The following is a 21,280-nucleotide window of genomic DNA, read 5'->3' as shown; positions in this document are numbered from 1 at the left end:
CCAAAACCATCTCCCGCAGTCCCGTTTATTTATTTTATAAATAATTATACAAGTTTTCATATTGGGTTTGAAGTTAAATATCTTTGGTTTGAACATTTCCCAAAGGGTAACAAATATAGTTAGATATAATTATTCATGTTATTATGTCATAATCATTTCTTGATGTTGATATTTATTTCTTAGTTATATCTCGCATCTTTTTCCCGTAAATCCAGTCTGATGATATCACATTTAATCACATTTGAATCTGTTATCAGTGTTTGATAATAAAGTCAAGGTGACATGCTGGGCTGTGATTGGTTGGAGACGGCGGCCATCATGGAATTCCATCCGGGGAGTAGTGGAGGGGGTCCTACGTAAATAGTGAGTAGCCTTCCTAGCCGTGGTCACTTCGTGGGTTGGTGTGGCCGAGGGAGGTGTTGGATGATTATTTTCAGATGTTTTTCAGGTTCTGCTATTATATTGCTAAGTAATTATCTTGATTAATCACATATAATATATCATTTGATTGAGTTATTTTGATTTCCAAATGTGTCGGCGACACGGTATCGAGCGGTTTCGGGGTTGAAGTGTTTTTGTGATTTTGGCGTAAATATGAATTCTCTTGAAATATTCTGGAGGTCTGGATACGTATGATACATCAACAATAACTCTTTGGTTTTCTGAGCCCCAGATGCGACAATTTTGCTTGTTGACGAAGCCACCGAGGTGGAAATGGACCTCATCACTCAAGAAGATTTGCATTTGATTCACTCAAGTGAATTTTAATAATTTCAGTGCGCTGTTGAAGCGTGTATCGTTCCATTTTTATTAATGGCATAGTTTCTACTTGTCAAATGTCAAAAAATGAGAGTTTCAAAAGTAACATCTACCGAAATAGCGGGCTATTCAAAATAACACCTCTTATTGGAAAACCCTGTATATTGAACATCTCTAAAGCTATTATTTATGTATTACAAATAAATTGAGATTTATATTGTTAGTTACCTCTACACAATAGCTTATTAATATTGAAAATTATTTACACATTGACTACTGCCATATTGGAAAGTGTAAACTAAACAGACAACAATCACAATTTGAATTCAATCAGAGATCATAAATACTAATGATGATGCGTTGAATTAATTCACAAATTATTAGCACCTCCTTTAATATTTCAACAATGAATTAAATCAATTTTGGACACAGTGTATTCAGTTTACCAACGTGCCCAAAAATTAGGACCAGCTACAAGAAAATCTCATGGTTATCTTTTTAACCACATTCCAAATTCAAATGTGCATACATTATGTATATGGACTAATGAACATAGGCAATGCTCTTTGTGAAATGAATATTTTTCTTTTGAAATTAGATCTTAGTCGCAGACGGGTTTACTCTTCAGGCCTTGGACATAATCTGACAGAAGGTTGGAGTATTTCCACTTAGCAATAAAGTCTAAATAAATGGTTAATTTCTGAATGTATCCGAAAACTGAAATCTGTTTTTGAAAGGTGATGAAATACGCTTTCAAATTTTATTATTAGAAATAAACCTATATTTTTCGAAATATTATAATTTTGAATACAAACATTAAAAAAAAAAGGCTCACTTTACATTTTTGGTAACTAAAATTACCTATGGTAAAAAGATACATAAAAACACACTTATTTTATCAGACAAATGTATGACAAACGTTTATGTCACTTCACTTTTGAAATTTCATATGAAAATAATGAATAAAAAATTCACAAAGTATCACAAGTTTTTTCAAATTGCGGTCACCTGTGGCTGGTTTTATAAAGGCGCACTTTTTAATTTTTCTGTAGTAAGCTACTAGATTTGAATATAAAGCGTGGTGTTTTCTCTTTCTAACATAGTTTAGATCATATTTCTCATCACAATAGTAAGGGAGACAACGATTTCTATAAGACCTTATAAGTTGTTCCCAAAAGCGAACAAATTAGCCGGAAGGGTTAGTACATTAATTTTAACATGCTTGGCTTGATATTAAAGACTGAATTAAAAAAGCTTATATTTGACCAGTCCCTGTTATGCTTATTCGCAGTCTGTTTTAGCTTTTAAAGGTAAACGAAACACAAGTTATAATCTTTGCATTGTGGAAAAGGCTGCTCCACTGCTTTGTTCCGTGCTAAGGGGAGTACCAAGGATACACCGATTCCGGTGATTTTTGATCACTCCAATACATTGGTGACCCTCCACAGCTTTTCCTGCCAAACACTTTACCAAGTGACAGTGACCACGAGTTTCTCCAATTTTCCGTTTGGCGTGCAACGTAACCAAAGTATCTTAGGACACGCTGTAGGCAGACAGTTTATAGCCTGTTGTGGATGCCCATGATGGATAACTTTAAACGGTATAAAATAAAGTCGCTGTCGGCGTCTGTCTGTCTGTGAGATTAGTTCTTCCAAACTACGCAACGGATTTTGATAGCGTCTTCACTATCATTTAGAGAATTTCTTCCGGAAGGTTTATATACAGGGTGTATCCGTACGTACCCGACAAACTTTAACGAGCTATTTCTTAGCACATTTGGAGTAAAAAATGTTATGGGCACTTTGCTGTCCGGTAACATTTTTTTTTAGTAAAAAATTTACTATTCATATTTTCACCACATGTCACCACTGTTTTATCCTTAGTCAAAGTTTGAAAACCCACCTGGCAATATTTTATTCGAGTTTCGTTGAATAATATACGTACGTACCTACATTAGCGCGCTTTTACGATCACAACGAAATGGCATGGCACCATTCGTCTCATTTTTAGCTATTATTATTTAGTGTGTATGAAAGAGCGAACACGCTTTTTGACACACTTGCTAATAACAGCTGTTGAACACGAGTAACAATGCCAATGACAGTGACGAAGTGTAGATTTTTTTATCATTTTTTGTTTTTAATTGAAAAAAAATGTTACCGGACAGCAAAGTGCCCATAACATTTTTTACTCCAAATGTGCTAAGGAAAAGCTGGGTAAAGTTTGTCGGGTACGTGCCGATACACCCTGTATATAATACATACAATATTATATTTATTAAAAATAGAGAAAAGTTGCGCAACGCCAGGTACACGTCAGCTAGATATTAATATATTAGCACCTCTTAGAGACCTGAAAAATTCACGTTTGCAATAAAGCAAATTTTTAGGTGAAATTCGTGATTTTTACATGAAATTTATTCAAACGACATTTTAATATTCTAGTTTTTTTTAATATTCTAATTATTCTAAATTTGTAATTAATTAAAAAATCTAAATTTATTACTGCATATTTTAGACAAGCTTGAATAGCCATAAAATGTAACGCAGCTAACTTCACGTCGAGCACGCTACATGCTGTCATTTTCAATTTTTTATGCTGTAAAATACCAAAAAGTTAACTGAAAAAGAGTGCAAATTTCACCTAAAAACAATGCGAATTTTTCGTGTCTCCACGTATTAGTAAAGAGATACAGGTTGTCACAAAAGCACTGACCACATAGAGGTGCTTCCAATGATGGCTCCAGGAGCGAAGGGTCTGTGTAATTTCTTGAACAATCTGTGGTTGAACTATGCTGACAATTTCCACCGAACCCGTTCTACAATGTACAAACAAAATAATACATCACCATTAATAATTTATTAATCTACAAGCATTAATATATACACACCAAATACAACACAGGGTTCTACAATCATATAGTACAAAAGAACCACATCAAAGGCTTAAAATCAAGATATTGTATCTACATAAAGTATTATTTATGATTTCAAAATAAAAATTTGATTTATTGTGTTAAAGTAACCATCACAAAGTTTTACTGCAGGGTTAGGCAGTGAGGATGAACCGCCAAACAACTCCTTGCTTCGTTCACATTCATACATTGTCTCATACACATTCTTCCACTATTCTGACTCTGGACATGGCCTGAATGAAGTATTTGGTTCACTTGATTGTGCCAGGTTCTACAATTTTTCTTTGATTTAGTAAACGTAAAATATATAAAATTTTGTCAGTAAATTTAGTTAAATTTAATTTTACGACAAGATTCTGATGGACCTCTCCTATCGGAATTCATCTGCTATTTACTCCTGTGGGTGGTCTAGTTACTCCCTTTTCATGTTACCACTATTTCGCCAAGGATTTTCACATGGGGAAATTTGTAGATATCTCAAATTCAAACACACTTGGGCGAGACCAGTTTTATAATTTTTGCTAAATTTTGTATTTCAGATTCAAATAAAACAATTGGGTGAGTCTTTTTCGACAATTTGGTTCACTTGACGGTTTCATGTCTTTCTCAGGCATCCCCGACTACTTCTACCATTCACATTTGCGTAATATATTCTCCTTACACTCCTTTCTTTGTTCATTTGCTCTTTACATGCCTAAACCATTAAAGCGTCGTTTTCTTAATCTTACATTACGCTTATAACAGCCTTGTATTCTTTGCGAATTTCCACATTTCTCACACGATCATACATGGTTTTACCACACATATGCCTCAGGAATCTCAGGTCTACAGCATTCAGTCTACTTTCATCCTTCCTCTACCACTTCCATGCCTCACTGCTATTCATCAGGACCATTGTGGACTGCTAGCTTCGCTTCTTGTGTTGAAATATGTAAAAATCTTGGGATGGTGTGTGTCAGAGATTCATAACTTATTTTCTTCAAAAAGTGGAGACAATATCCTGGCTTTGAGCCACCGATGTGCTGAAATCATTATTTTGAGAAAAACAAACATAAAAATATCATTAAATCCAACATTTCAAAATGCCTCATATTTATCCATCATCAGGGAGCCGTCTTTGAGGTGATTTTTCACAAAAACGGCGCTATACAAATTATCCAATTATTATTGTTAAAATAGATCATATTTAACCCCACAAAATCTTACAACATAGTAATAATATTGACATTGTGAATCTACAATTATTATTTACAAATGTACAGGAAAATAGCACAAATGTGCATTTGCAACAGTAATTATTTTTTTCTAAATTTAGAAACATAATCAGTGAGATTTATTTATTCCTTTAGATTTACACACAGTACAATATGATACAAGATATAATTAAAATATTTTTAGTGATTATAGATTATTGTACCTTATCAGGTCGAAATTATTGGTTCCTAACTAGGCAAATTGCCCGTTCCAAGGAACCAAAAAATATGTGAAAGTAAGTGTGTGATTTGTCTATGTCTATAATATATCTCATTAATGTATTAATTTGTGATGTTTAATCGTTACAATCTTATGATAGAGTCGAACTTGAGCTGTTGTGTATGAGCAATAATTAGAATAATGGAAGATATATATAGTGTGTGATTAGTCTATGTCTATACTATGTCTAAGATCAAGCAGAAAAAACTCTCAAACGGCGAGCTCTGGAATTGTGAAATTTTCTAAACTATGTTTGGGATTTCAAAACTCCATAGCTCATGATGCAAGTGCAAAACAAACACCTACAACAAATTATCTTAAAGGTAATGTTGTCAAAGTCTTCCTGATCGTAAATAGTTTCTGTCGCTTTTAGACACAAAGATTTTCTGCTACAGTTAAGATTGTAATTGATTTATGATAATAGCTAAATAATCGATTGTCGTAGACGGCACGCCCCTGACGGATACCGATAACGCTACGACTAATCTGTAAAATAAATCATTCGCTGGAAGTTTTATTTTTATTTACATTATTAATTTTAAAAAAACCATGTGAAAATCTTTTGATGAGCTGGTTATCTTATCTGAAATGTGAAAATACTACACATTGCATAAAGCAAAGATAAGAATTTTATTGTACAAGATGGGATATAAATCTCTTGCAATACTATTATATATATCATGTGAATACCTAACAAAAGTGGCATTCCCAATCGGGGCATGTTCTGATGCAAAAGGGAGTGGGAAAGAGGAAGCATTGGTTAAAATAGATCTATCCGCAGTATACAGACAGCTGTAGGCAGACTGATAGAACCTAAGCGCAAGCCAAATACTAAGTTTGGTGATCGCGCTTTCGGAGTATCTGGGCCGAAGGCTTGGAATAAACTCCCTCCGGAACTAAGATCTATAACAAGTCCAACAGAATTCAGGTCTAAACTAAAAACTTACCTTTTTAAGCTTGTTATACCCGTAAATTAAATATAACATTCCTGAGAGAAAGTCCAGTTATATTCAATTTTTCAATTAAGTCCTAAATCCTGTATCTAAATTTCGCTACTAAACAATTAGATAATTTTAATTTAGTGTTAATCTCAAGTGACCTAACAGGTAAGTATTGTACTGTATATTATCTCCATAAATAGTTAGTAATAACATAGATCACTGTAGAAATGTATTATAAATTTGTACAGCGCCCGTGATGTGATTTTGCACAAAAACGGCGCTATACAAGGTCATTCAATTATTATTATTATAAAGCCCTCAATAATAGTGCATTGAACTGCATCTGACAAAATTTGTTTGAAATTAGAACAGGAAGTTGTCAGAGGACAGATAAGAAAACTTGTTTGACTTTTTAGCCATAGATTAATAATATTATACACCACATTTATTAAACAAACAAAAGAACACAATAAGTGGAGGAATTTTACATAAAAATGTCATGTAGGAAAGAACTGTACTGAATATTAGTGAAGATTTTAGATTTCGTCATTAACATCGGTGCGCAACAGTACTAAACACTTTATATGAAATTCTTAGTTACAGTTTCCTTCTTTTAATTTATTAAAGACTAGTATATCTCTGCAGGTGAACTACAGAAAAACTTTTATAACAGATGAAATTTAATTTTTTTTTTATTGACTGTGATTGACCTTTCTTCTAGCGACATTTTTAAATTACCCGCGTAGACCACAAGGTTCTCCTTAATATAATTTTGGCCGAACGACATATTCGTAAACAGGGAATTTTTATCTAAATTCTGTCATCGATTTCATTAGTGTGGCCGATGAGATATTTTGCCGCATCTGGAGGATACCTACAATGTCATTTGTTAGGTACTCCCCACACAAAAGTTGGCCCAACGATTTTTTTTTTCATAACAAATTTGCAATCAACTTTTGCCATTAGTTTTGGTAATGCGGCACGTCGGATATTTTCATCCCAAAAATGACACCGGAAGTCGTCGCTTTCCAGGACTCCTCCCGGGCCGAAATCTGGATGAATGCGTTTTTTTAACTAATCTTATTTGGGGTTAAAGCCCAGTACTAATTTGGTTCATGTGGCCTATGGGATGGGATTTTTACGGTCATCGCTTGGACTATAACTGCTGTGAGCTTTTAAAATGTCTTTGATTGAGGATTGAACCTTCCTCCCCAGGGTCTGGAATCAACCGCGCTAACAACAAAGACAAAACCCAATCGGGTAGGACCGGCGTATATTAACTGCTGTAATGTTATCCAATTTAAAAAAAATGCGTATATATCCGCGTGTGTATGCGTGATTGCCACCAAAAGTTGATAGAATGTATTATCATCAATAACGAGTCTATCTGGCGAGTTTCAGCTCGATCGGATATCGGGAAGTGGGTTCATTTGCACTTCCAAGATTCCTAGAAACTAGAAACTTACATTTTCTTAATCTCTCTTACTTAAACTTACACATAAGCTTATACACGAATTAAGTTGTACTATGCGTCTATTAAGGATAATATTCAAAGGTCACCCATCATCGCCACTTTAAAAAAAATTCGCAATCTTAGACATTCGACAATTATACTTAAAGTTTAACGCGATATTCATTATAATCTACACGATAGATAGCTTCAATTTAATTATTTTATTAAAATGCACTTTTTGCAAGTTATGCTTTACAATATTAAGACAAATTAATTTTTTGTGCCCGTACATACGCAATACGAATATGAATGAATATTTTTGTCCGTATAAAAACTCAATTCTTTCAAGTAAGGCATACAAATACAATACTGGAATGAATCATCGTTAGAATACAAAAGTGAATTTCAATAAATTCACTATGAATGCGTAGATTATCACGAATATCACGTTTAACTTTAAAGACAATTTTTATACACATATACAAAAAAGGATTTATGAAAAAAAAAAATTTATACCCGTTAGTTATCGCACATCTAAAATGCATAATTCCTCCAACGAAAACAGCTTTCGTTCAGTGACAGTTGCACATAATCATACTGCGTATACCAGCCATGATGCCGCAGAATTAGTGGCTAACAGATTTTTAAACTGCGTGACCCCTAGGATTAGGGACGTATTACTATGGCATTAAGACGGAGATTGCATACTTTGTTAAGAATTTTGTTAATTTGACAAATATCGGTCGCGCAATGAAAACGTAAAAATGTTAGTAATGCTCATTGGCAGCACTATCAGAGGAATGCTTTAAATCGAAATATCGGCCAAATTTCAAAGCAATTCAAAGCAGACCGGGTCACTGACATCGCAAATGTCATCTGAAGAAACGTGAAGTTAGCAACTAAACGCGAAATACAAAAATGGTTGTGTTTTTGAGGATTGTAACAAAGTGGTGCCAGTCTAAAAAAATCTTGCGTGAATATTATTATGAGTAAATATTTTAACCCAAGCAGTATACGGCCCTCCTCACCGTATAGCTATACCAGCGCTACAGCGGCATATTAGGGAATCTTTATAGGTAAGACTGTAAGTGTTCAGAATTAGTTATTTATAAAGGAAAGGAACTATTTTTAAGGATGCTTCACATAATTAAAATAAGTTAAAATTTGTTTTATTATTAATTATTTTACTCATTACTAAACTTTTTTTCTCTAATCTATATTTACATAATAATAATGAAGAAAACTAGAAGGGCTTTCTGAATAAATTTCAATGGAAAAATAAGAGGCACTGACTTAGTACCTTTTGGTTCTAAATCATTTGTCATGTAGTCTGTCCCTCTTACACTTGCCTGAAAATTTTTATATCGCCATCCCATTTGAATTTAGTAATGACGGTGACACAGTTTTGAATGGAAATATAGGCTCAAATTGGGCTTATATTTGGATTACGATACACGCCCATGAGTTATTATATTCTTCATTCAATGTATATTTCCATTCTTTCTACAAGTAAAGTTATATCATTTTCACACCCTTAATAATATACACAAATTTCGACTACTGTAATACGGGCATGTGCCTAGTGTGGTAGTCGAAAAGCATTTAAAAACTTTGTACAATAATACTTATATGAATAAAGAAAAAAAAATTACCTGTCCACCGAGCAGTCCCTCAGTCGCACATATCCCTTTGGAACGATGCCCTTACCCTCCTCCCTCCGCCCGGCAACCCTCTTCCCGTAGTACCACTCCTCACTCTCGCACACAATCTCCAGCAGCTCCCCCACGTGGATGCTGAGCCCACTGCTGTCGGGGCGAGGGACAAAGTTGTGGAGGGCTGGAAACAAGAGTTAAACGTCTCATTGAAACTCGCAGAGAATACACAAACACATAAAATAAAACAAAAAGTTTCAGTCTGAATCAAAACAAAAGGTACACAATTTTTCCAGATCTAAATAAATACCAAAGCAAAAATAATGCAACACCAATTTATGTCACACTATAATTTTTATTTTATGTGATACTAGCTTAAGTCCCCTTCGTTGCTCTAGCTTTACAGTGTTTTGAAATCTGATATAGAGTAATTTTCCTCTTATATTAGACATCCGCTCAGCGCAGCGCCCTTGAGAAGATTTTTCACGAAAACGGTGCTATATAAATTAGCCAAATATTATTATTATCAAGTGTGCAAAATTTCATCAATAATTATTAAAATTCTGCTTTAAGGCGTGGGAAAGATGGTGGGGGGTAGTTTTTTTGAAATCTGATCTGGACAATGATTTTACACACTTGACCTGTTTTGAAGGTCAAGTGTGTAAAATTTTATTAATCTAGAAATAAAACCGTAGATTTGCTTAAAAAACAAACCCATTCCGGGACACTACGTATACACATGGTGTTCAGGAACTCGTAGTACAAACGAGAAACTGGTGAATCTACTTCACATTTGGAATTGATTTTGTGGTATAAAAAATGGAAAAATAAAAAAAAGCTAAATCGAAATGCTCAGGTCGAAGAAAAAAAAAAGTATTTTGGTTTTGGTTTAATGTGATGTATATTAAAGAGGTTTCCACTCACGCCACTAATTTCAGGACATCTGTTGTAATTTTTCTGCGAAATTGGCTATAAATAAATAATTATAAACAATTACTGATATTGATATAGACATCCTTCCTAATGAATAAAAAAACATCCGATCCAATATTTTATTGACGTCAGATACCCTGGTTAATCATAAATAATTAGTCTTAAGTGATTCATTAAACGCATTTATCCTGTTAGCATCATCCTTGTGGTTAAAACTTTAACATACTTAGTATAAACTAAACAATATACAACATATAATAATCTAAGAACCCACACATTCTAATTATGTGTCAACACAAGAATGTAAAACAATAAAAACATTAACCCATTGAGATCCAAATTGTTCAGCTAAAAGAATAATTAATTAATTTTGTATCAAATATTTTAAATCTGCAGTGGTGTAATAAAACTAATATAACTTATCCTATGTTTAAAGGTAATCATTTAAAAAAAAATTACTTATGTATTGGATCAAGTTATGTAAAAAAATATGTTTTGAGCACAGACATAGGAATTAATAGACGAGAAGATAATGGCGAGGGGTAAAATCAACTGTTGAAGAACGAAGGGAGTAAGGCTGACTGTGATTCGTCAATAAATCAATCTGACAGTAAATAGGCATCTCGCATTATAATATCACCATTTACTTCTTAAAAGTAAAATCTGCTTTTGAATGAATAGACATTTTTACATGGGAGCGCAAATTACTCGCCACGTTATGAACAAATTTGCGTAGTCCAAATTCGGCAAAAAAATTCGGTTCCATTTTCAGAGTCGAATATTTCGTTTAAGTATTTAGTTAAGACACTTTTATAAATGTTCATAATTTACTTCCCAGCAACCAACCAGCTTTGTGTTTCGCGTCCAGACGTTTCTCGATGTGATAGTAACAACTGATTCATATTATACGATGTGAATATGCTTAAAATAAAGTAAAATAATGCTTATATATGGAATGTAATACGACAATTGGGTTTATTCTCTTTTTCACGTCTATTTTTACAAGTTTTCATAGTACAAGTCAACATTTTGCCGTGTTATTTCGTAAAATGAACCGATGATGCCTCGACCATAGTTCACACAAGAATGATGACGTCACGTTTTCAAATTTCACTTGAGGCCATACGCGAGCACAGCCGGCTCCAATGGAACCGGTATGGGGAGTGGGGATAATACGCTTTTAATCACTTAGGGCAGGTCTACTAATATTCATATGTCTATGGTTTTGAGTTATATTATAATAATGAGTAAATCTACATAAATTAAAAAAATTTGTTTGTTCAAAATCTTAAATCTGCGAAAGATCTTCACGGGTGGTTGCTTTGAAATTTTGACACAACGTTGCATTCGAATGCGTGTGTTTTTATATACCTATATTATTTAGATGTCATCTGTGACAGGTAAAAATATAATTTTTTTTTTAAAATGTTTTTTTTTAATCAGCGCTGTAACGGACGTAGTTGACCATATTATTTAATTTCATAAAAATTGTTTACTTTTATAAAATGTCCCTACTCCACGCCACTGGCAAAATCACCACTCCCCGCCACTGGTCATTTTGTCCAGTTTTCGGCCCAAGCGGCTTGAAAACTTTGACTCCGAATGGCTTCGATACCACATCGCCGGCTTACCTGCCGCGTGGATCAATGTCCAGCATTTTTTCTATGTAAATTTTACATAGAAAAATCAATTTTTAAACATTGCAAATATGTATATTTTACTTGTTCATCCCCTCGGCGGTAGTCAAATAAACACTATTTTCGATATACTACCGCTGAGGAGATATTAAAAAAGCTGTTTTTCACCCATATGTAAACCCATTTTTGAACAATATTTTTTACCTTTTTTGCGTGTACAAAAATCCAGGAACCTCGTAGCATAGTGAATCTTATCTCTTTCTGAGCGCTATGTTACGGGGGACCTCGGAAAAATACTAACTTAACATGTTTTACAAATTTGATCGCTTGAGATCATTTTTACACATTTATTTTACAAACATTTCTTATTTTTTGTCGTATCTTGGCAAACAAAAAATCTAGTTGTCAAGATACACATTCTCATAACTACTATGCTTTTAAACTATGTAATTGTCATTCATGTAAGCGTTCAAAATCTTTTCTAACTCGCAAATTTAAGCGACCACTATCACCATTGCTGCCGACAAAATGAATATGCAACAGTTTGTCGGAGGCTATAAACTCATTGTTGGCGCGGGTACAACCCCCCACCACTTTTGGGCTCCTAGCCCAATGTCGGGCGCGAGTCAGGCTAATTAAATATAAGCAGCCACATAATTAAAAATAAATCAGTTCATCTTTACCACCAAAACCAAGCGTTTTATTATCTACAAGTGACTCCTGCCCAACATCTGCCTCACCTCGCCGAGTCTTCTGCTCCAAGATCTTCTGGTGTTACCTCTTCGAGACCAGCCGGCCCTCCTTTGGAAAACCGCCAACACCAGAAGCGAGCAGAGACGAAAGCACACCCAGTGCCCACCATTCACCAAGCCTGGGTGCGGGAGGCAGATTTCATCACAATATCAACTACAATCATCATCATCGGCCGTAAAGGAGCATTCTCATCGGTTGAAGACACGGTTTGGACCCGGCGCCTAAATCTACAGTCTTGTGCGGACTCCCGTCCAGTACAAGTGGTCCTTCGAGCCGGGATTCTCACACGCCTTCAACCAGGATGTCTCCAACTTTACGGTCGAGCCGGATCCAAGACGATGGATCCTCAACACCATCTGCAGATGCCCTGGATGCTGGGTCTCAGGCCACGGCTGTGGTTCACGTCACGCCTGACGTAACCCCCATGCCCACGCCCAGCACTACTCCTGACATGGCACCACCTGCACATCATGACTCACCGCCCTCCACATCTCAAGAGGATGCGATGGAGTCATTGCGACAACAGCTTCGCAGTCAAACCGAGCACATTGAGAGACTTAAAGCAGCTCTTCAATCAGCTCCAACAGCAGCAGCCCCTGCCCCTCCTGGACCTTCGAAGCTCCTGGAGAGGTCACCACCATCATGGACGCAGCCCGGTCAATCGAGCCCGGTGCCTCTGGTGGACCAGAGGTACGAGGAACCAGCAGCAGCAGTGCCTGCCCGATCTGGACCCGTACTCCTGGAAGGGTATCCTGCCCAAGGAGGACCCTGGCGCTTCCAAGGGTACAGCCCTGGATGGGTGCAGCCCGGCCAACCGAGCCCGGTGCCTCTGGTGGACCAGAGGTACTCAGCAGCGGCGCAGCCAAGGCCAGCCGGTCCCCCGCCCTCGTCACCCTGGCCCAATGCAGGGTGGCCAAACATGATGCAGCCTGGACCCTCTGGCCCCGTACCGCCCACCCCTCTGATAGAACAGAGGCAAGCCGTACCTGAAGTGCCAGCCGGACCTGTACCTCTGGTGGACCAGAGGTACGCATCACGAGCGCAGCAAGAGCCAGCAGGCCCTGCGCAACCAGCACCCTGGACCATTCAGGGATGCCCAGTACTGGTGCAGCCTGGACCTCATGGCCCTGTGCTGCCCGTACCTCTGCCCCACCCGGGGTACCCAGCGCCGACGCCAGGATCACCTGCCGGACTGCTGGAGCAGTGGGACGTGCCATGGACACAGCCTGGACCACCTGGACCATCTGGACCATCTGGACATGTGCCGCCCGTACCACTGCGCGAACAGGAGTATGGCGTGCCGGCACGGCCAGATGGCCCGCCCACAGCCAGTACCAGCTCCATGCCGAGATTCCCGCCCCAACCTACGGCGGATGAGACGGCCCAACATACCAGAGCCTGGGTTCAGCATGATGGCAGTCCCATGGCTCAGCTGGCCTCCGCCCTGACAGAAGCCATCAGAGCTTCAAGGGCTCAGGACAGCCCCCGTCCCACAATCGAGGACGATCCACGAATGGCGGCCCTTATTGCCAGACAATCTATGGCCAAGGACCTGCCTCCATTCTCTGGAGATCCACTGGAGTGGCCCACCTGGAGGGCTCAGTTCAACCAGTCTACCTCCACATGTCGGATGACCTCCAGCGAAAACTTGATCCGCCTACAGCGGGCCCTCAAGGGGAAAGCCCGAGAAGCCGTCGGCCCCCTTCTGATGGACCCTGCCCAGGTTCCGGAGATCCTGGCAGTCCTGGAGCAGAGATTTGGAGGGACTACTTCACTCGCTGCTCTGATGCTGGACAAAGTGAAGAAGCTGCCCCACCTCACAATTGAGGCCTCTCTGGAGGACATCGCAGACTTCTCTGGCACAGTTCAAAACCTGGTGGCATCACTCCGCTCCCTCAACAATGATGGCTATCTGACGAATCCAGCGCTGCTCAGTGACATCGCGGGGAAGATGCCGCCCACCTTGCGGTTGGCGTGGCTGATGGAAGTGCGGCACTACGAGGCCTCCGCTACCATCTGCCAGTTTGCCGCCTTCCTGAAAACCGTCGCGAACGCCATCCCAAAGTCCGGTTTAGTTGACCCCGCGAGGTCCCGCCCACGCCGTGAACATTCGTTCTCAATAACGGAACAGTTTTCGCGAAAAAACAGTGCTCAAAATCGTGAAACATGTGACGAAAACCGTTTAGAGAACACGTCTGCCGCGTCAGAACAGTTTTGGCGAAAAAACGGTGCTAAAAAACGTGATACCTGTGAAAGTTTCATCAATATGTCTGCCGCGTCAGAAAAGTTTTCGCGAAAAAACAATTCGAACAAAAGTGACACTTGTGACAACAGTTTAAACACGTCTGCCGCGTCAGAACGGTTTTTATCGCGGGAAAACAATGTTTACAACAACAATTCTAGTGAAAAACAACAGTTCGCGAAAAATAATCGAAAGCCCCAAATTTTGTCTGGTAATAATCGAATGCCCCAAATTTTGTCTGGTAATAATCGAGAAAATAATCGAAGCGGGGAAAAAGTGCAAAACAGTTACGATGAAGTTCGCGAGTTCGACAACCGCGCCGGGTGTGTCGAGTGTGGTGAAAATGGCCACCAACTTAGCGAATGTCGCACTTTTGCCGCGAAAGACTTAAAATATCGTTTTGAAACAGTGAACGACGCCGGTTTGTGCCGATTGTGCCTCAATGGCAAACATTATACAAAACAGTGCAAAGTTAGTGAATGGTGCGGCGTGGGGGAGTGCAGATCCCCCCACCACCGACTTCTTCACAACTATAATAACAATCGTGATAATGACATTACTGTGGCAGATGTTCACAATATGTGACGCCACACCGAAAGTGCCGTGTTAAAAGTGGTGGGAGTCATATTGTCGGGCCCGAAGCGGCAGATTAAAACCTTTGCGCTTCTGGACGAGGGCTCAACAGTCACCCTTATTGACGCCACCACAGCACAAAAACTCGGCACAACCGGACCTACCCGTGAGCTACGACTACACGGAGCAAAAAACATGTGCTCAACAGACTTGACGTCCCGCCGCGTGCCAATCACTCTACGCGGCGCCGGAATCTCTGATGAGTACGTGATCAAAGCAAATACCATCCAGCAGCTCAGCCTTCCTGTCCAGAGGTACCACGGTCGCTACATCACCCCCACACTTCTCATCGGGCAAGACAATGCTAACTTAATTGTCTCGAGGGAAGTGCGCGACGTTCGTGATTCTACGCGAATATTATCACGAACGGCGTTGGGGTGGACCACCCATGGCGGAGGGACCTCTGGACATGTGAATGAAGCTACCACATTGGCCATACGAGCCACACTGTCACCCAGGCGCACTGCCGGGAGGCATTATACAGTGCACCATGGACCATCTGGACCCGTACCGCGAGCACCTCTGATACAGGCGGCCGTACGAGGAGTACCAGCTGGATCTGTGCCAGCACCTTTGCAGAGAAGACCACCCAGGCACCATGCCCGGTGGCATCCTACCATGCCCCATGGACCATCTGGACCCGTACCGCGAGCACCTCTGATACAGGCGGCCGTACGAGGAGTACCAGCTGGATCTGTGCCAGCATCTTTGCAGAGAAGACCACCCAGGCACCATGCCCGGTGGCATTCTACCATGCCCCATGGACCATCTGGACCCGTACCGCGAGCACCTCTGATACAGGCGGCCGTACGAGGAGTACCAGCTGGATCTGTGCCAGCATCTTTGCAGAGAAGACCACCCAGGCACCATGCCCGGTGGCATTCTACCATGCCCCATGGACCATCTGGACCCGTACCGCGAACACCTCTGATACAGGCGCCCGTACGAGGAGTACCAGCTGGATCTGTGCCAGCACCTTTGCAGAGAAGACCACCCAGGCACCATGCCCGGTGGCATTCTACCATGCCCCATGGACCATCTGGACCCGTACCGCGAGCACCTCTGATACAGGCGGCCGTACGAGGAGTACCAGCTGGATCTGTGCCAGCATCTTTGCAGAGAAGACCACCCAGGCACCATGCCCGGTGGCATTCTACCACGCCCCATGGACCATCTGGCCCCGTACCGCGAGCACCTCTGATACAGGCGGCCGTACGAGGAGTACCAGCTGGATCTGTGCCTGCAAATGGTACGAGAGAATCAGTCGGCCCCGCGAAAGGGTCTCCCAGGCACATTGAAGTAAGGCGCCAAAACGTTGGCCTTTCTTCAACTGTGGCAGAAACACTGCCCGACATCAAGAAATTCTCCTCATTTAATCATCTTATTCAAACTACCTGCCGGATACATCGTTCTATTAAAAGGTGTCGTGGAAAAAGCCACGAACAACCTGATAATCATTTAAGAACCGATGAAATCAAGGAAGCAGAGGCCCGATGGGCAAGAAAATGTCAAGAAGAGACATTTTATCATGACATAAATGCGCTCCAGAAAGGAGATCCACTACCAAGTGACAGTAGGCTCAAAGCCTTGAGCCCCTTCCTTGGACCTGACGGCCTACTGAGGATGAACTCAAGAATACGAGCCCTCAGTAACGTGCCCCAAGCAGTGCGGACACCAATAATTTTGGATGGTGATCATGCATATGCACGACTTCTGGTGAGACGTCATCACCAGGAAGCCGATCATCCGAATAAGGAGAGAACAATGGCTGAGGTGCGAGGCAGCTACCATGTGCTGCGACTGCGAACAAATATTCGCAAGATCGCCCACAACTGCCCCACCTGCAAGATGCGCAGGAGCAAGCCAGCCCCCCCTCTGATGGGGCCCTTGCCGCCATCAAGGCTAGCCCACCATGTTCCTCCATTCACCCCTGCTGCAGACGGCCGAGTGAGGACCGCCCGGATCCAGACGAGCACCGGATTTTACGTCCACCCCGATGTGAAGCTCGCTGTAATCCTGCCGGCCCCGCCTACCGATGCAACATCAACAGTACCACCAGCCCAGCACCATCCCAGAGGGACTGGCCGCCGCGGGCTGCAACGTACCAACAAACGTCCTATTTTTTAGTTCAGCATAGCTAAACGGGGGGAGTGTAACGGACGTAGTTGACCATATTATTTAATTTCATAAAAATTGTTTACTTTTATAAAATGTCCCTACTCCACGCCACTGGCAAAATCACCACTCCCCGCCACTGGTCATTTTGTCCAGTTTTCGGCCCAAGCGGCTTGAAAACTTTGACTCCGAATGGCTTCGATACCACATCGCCGGCTTACCTGCCGCGTGGATCAATGTCCAGCATTTTTTCTATGTAAATTTTACATAGAAAAATCAATTTTTAAACATTGCAAATATGTATATTTTACTTGTTCATCCCCTCGGCGGTAGTCAAATAAACACTATTTTCGATATACTACCGCTGAGGAGATATTAAAAAAGCTGTTTTTCACCCATATGTAAACCCATTTTTGAACAATATTTTTTACCTTTTTTGCGTGTACAAAAATCCAGGAACCTCGTAGCATAGTGAATCTTATCTCTTTCTGAGCGCTATGTTACGGGGGACCTCGGAAAAATACTAACTTAACATGTTTTACAAATTTGATCGCTTGAGATCATTTTTACACATTTATTTTACAAACATTTCTTATTTTTTGTCGTATCTTGGCAAACAAAAAATCTAGTTGTCAAGATACACATTCTCATAACTACTATGCTTTTAAACTATGTAATTGTCATTCATGTAAGCGTTCAAAATCTTTTCTAACTCGCAAATTTAAGCGACCACTATCACCATTGCTGCCGACAAAATGAATATGCAACAGTTTGTCGGAGGCTATAAACTCATTGTTGGCGCGGGTACAACCCCCCACCACTTTTGGGCTCCTAGCCCAATGTCGGGCGCGAGTCAGGCTAATTAAATATAAGCAGCCACATAATTAAAAATAAATCAGTTCATCTTTACCACCAAAACCAAGCGTTTTATTATCTACAAGTGACTCCTGCCCAACATCTGCCTCACCTCGCCGAGTCTTCTGCTCCAAGATCTTCTGGTGTTACCTCTTCGAGACCAGCCGGCCCTCCTTTGGAAAACCGCCAACACCAGAAGCGAGCAGAGACGAAAGCACACCCAGTGCCCACCATTCACCAAGCCTGGGTGCGGGAGGCAGATTTCATCACAATATCAACTACAATCATCATCATCGGCCGTAAAGGAGCATTCTCATCGGTTGAAGACACGGTTTGGACCCGGCGCCTAAATCTACAGTCTTGTGCGGACTCCCGTCCAGTACAAGCGCCATCTGTTGGACGTAAAAGCAAAATGTGTTATGTTTCTCTATCTGCAGAGAGAGAATGACCCACAGGAAGACGTGGCTAGTTACAGATAGGTTGGATATAAAAATAACTTCTTTTCTAAAAGTTTTTTGTTTTGAAAAGTTTTTAAAAAGTAGAACATTGATCAATCTTATTGGTATAATTTTTTTTTCGTATATAATATATGTGTGACATAAAATTTAATTTGGTATGATAGTCCTTATTGGATTATTGATCCGCAACGCGTTTTTTGAGCAAGGCCAACGATTCCAGAACCACTCGCCATTTTACTGATAGCTAACAAAATTTTATTTGTAATTATCTGGGAAAAACTTTACCCACGTATTAATGCCGACCGACGCAATGAATGCTACATTATCTATTGAGCGATTGACATACATGAGACCTGCCATACCGGCGTGGTTGGAGTATAACACATAAGGAGATGCACCGCCAAGTAATGCAAAATCATGTGCTTTTGGTGAGGAAATTTGATAGCTTAGAAAGATTTTCGATGCTTTAATTAAGGCGATGCCATACGTAGTAATACAAAATCATGTGTTTTTGGTTTGAAAATTTGCGCGCCTAGAAATGAATCAGATGCTTTAATTAAATACTGCGAGTAGATTACATCTTGGCCTTTGAAATAATCGAGTATTTTTTAGATAAGTCTTTTTATAAGCCCAGAAAAAAATAATGTAAAGGCCTATGAAAACTGCTTTAAAGTTCAAAATCTCCTACTTACGAACCCATTTTCGTTTATGATTTTATTGTATAATGTGGTAAATTAAGTTATTTATAAAATGATCGAGAAAAAATTAAATATTTATGCCTGAACATCCACAAAATAAAATAAAAGGCACTTTTTGGCCATGTTTTTTTCTTGCATAAATCAAAACAGGCGGATGGTGTTAAGCGGGAATTTAAACCTTATCGCCATCTACCTAAGGGTTGTTATTGATAGCGGCTCAATTTAAAATATTACACGACGTATTGCATCGCCTTAAATACTGCGATAGATCTCATCTTGGCCTTTGCTATGTTAAATCTTTTTATAAGCTTAGAAAAAATTCTTCCGGAAGGTTTATACATAATACATGCATATTACATCTGTAGAAAGTAGAGAAAAGTCGATGTTTTGTAATTGAGTACTAAAAAAATAATTTTTGAATTTCAACCTGTTCGCCGTCTGGGTAAGGAGATGTGTAATTTCGCCAGATTCTGAATATTACACGATGATTTTTTTACATTAACTCCACACGGGAGGCCCTGAGGAAAATAATATCCCTTAGGGCCTATGTCTGTCCAAGATATTGCATTTTTATTTAATACCATAATTTTTTTTTTAACTGTTGCAATTTACATACTTACTTGCAAAATAAGCATAACACTAAAACGGTGGTCATGTTTTGATTAACAACTGTACTTAGAATATTATGTATTTTACTTGTATTAAACTTTATACTGTGAAACATACAATTAATATTTCCACAAACTGCTGTTATGCATATTTTTTGAATGATTTCCTTTTGGACCACGATTCTTATTAGAATTCCAAAATTTCAGCCCGTTTGGTACCATATAAACTGAAAAAATGGCTTTTAAAAATCGAACCCAAGTCTAAATGGGACCTGTAAGAATGACGTTTTTCTTAAAATAGGTACAACTTTATACAGATTTTGTGACTGACTTAGTTTAGGATGTGCAGTAAACAAACAGATTTAAATAATTGACTGAATCCTGTTTTAACTCAAACATTTTGCATTTCGCCCATCTGTAAATATTTTTGTACTTTCTGTTTCCTGTTAGAGATGGTGGCCATTTTAATGGTAAATTTTAAAGTAAAGATTCTCTTTTCAAATGTGAAATTGTTGCATTTATTTGGACTTTCATTTGAATTTTAAATATTATGGTACCTACCTGCCTAAAGAAAGTTTGAAAAAAGGATTCAAATAGTGATGTTTTTTTGGACAAATTGTATAATTCCTTATTTGAAATTTAAAAAAACCTTACAAAAAATATATGGTTTATAATTAAATAAGTAGTTAGGTATGTAAGTACCTACTTACAAATCTTATGATTTGAGAGGAAATTTTGGTTTTGATTTATTAAATAAGAGAAAATTAGAAACATACTCTTTTGGGTGTGTTCACAGAACTACTAGCATACGAGATTGTTGAAAGCCCTTCAGAAGCAATAAGCAGCCCGCACATCAGGTGGAAAAGAGAGAAATGTTCCCTGGCACTGTTTACAAAGATATTGCTAAGATAATATGTAAATAACATCACTGTTTTAAACTTCAATAAAACTTTAAATGTGTATAATATGTTTAAACCATGTTTGGACCAGCAGTAAAGTGAGAATGTGCAGTTTACATGAGAGCGCCTTGCAAATTACTGGGCTGTGACAGAGTGTTGAATTACACATAATATACATTATCAATAATTATATTAGATTGGTGCGCTGATGTTAACGAGCTGAAGAAAGTGTTGAGAAAAATGCGTACAGCCTTGAT

At 39.3% G+C, this 21,280-nt stretch overlaps 1 protein-coding gene across 2 annotated transcripts in view; it reads right to left on the bottom strand.

Moving 5' to 3' along the window:
* The window catches only part of mbc (dedicator of cytokinesis protein myoblast city), a 116,815-nt gene that overhangs the window by 80,437 nt on the left and 15,098 nt on the right, over positions 1 to 21,280 (bottom strand). For both annotated transcript variants that reach the window (XM_089646873.1, XM_089646874.1), the window contains exons 2-3: positions 9,193 to 9,376; positions 3,475 to 3,577 (exon numbers count right to left, since the gene is read on the bottom strand). In XM_089646873.1, coding sequence (XP_089502999.1) covers positions 3,475 to 3,577; positions 9,193 to 9,376 — 287 coding nt within the window. The remainder of the gene's footprint in view (positions 1 to 3,474; positions 3,578 to 9,192; positions 9,377 to 21,280) is intronic.

The sequence above is a fragment of the Hesperophylax consimilis genome, chromosome 25 (assembly GCF_061612785.1).
Source record: "Hesperophylax consimilis isolate HC1 chromosome 25, BYU_Hcon_1.0, whole genome shotgun sequence".
NCBI lineage: Eukaryota > Metazoa > Arthropoda > Insecta > Trichoptera > Limnephilidae > Hesperophylax > Hesperophylax consimilis.
Note: the sequence above shows the minus strand (reverse complement) of the source record. Positions and strands in the feature narration are given on the sequence as shown.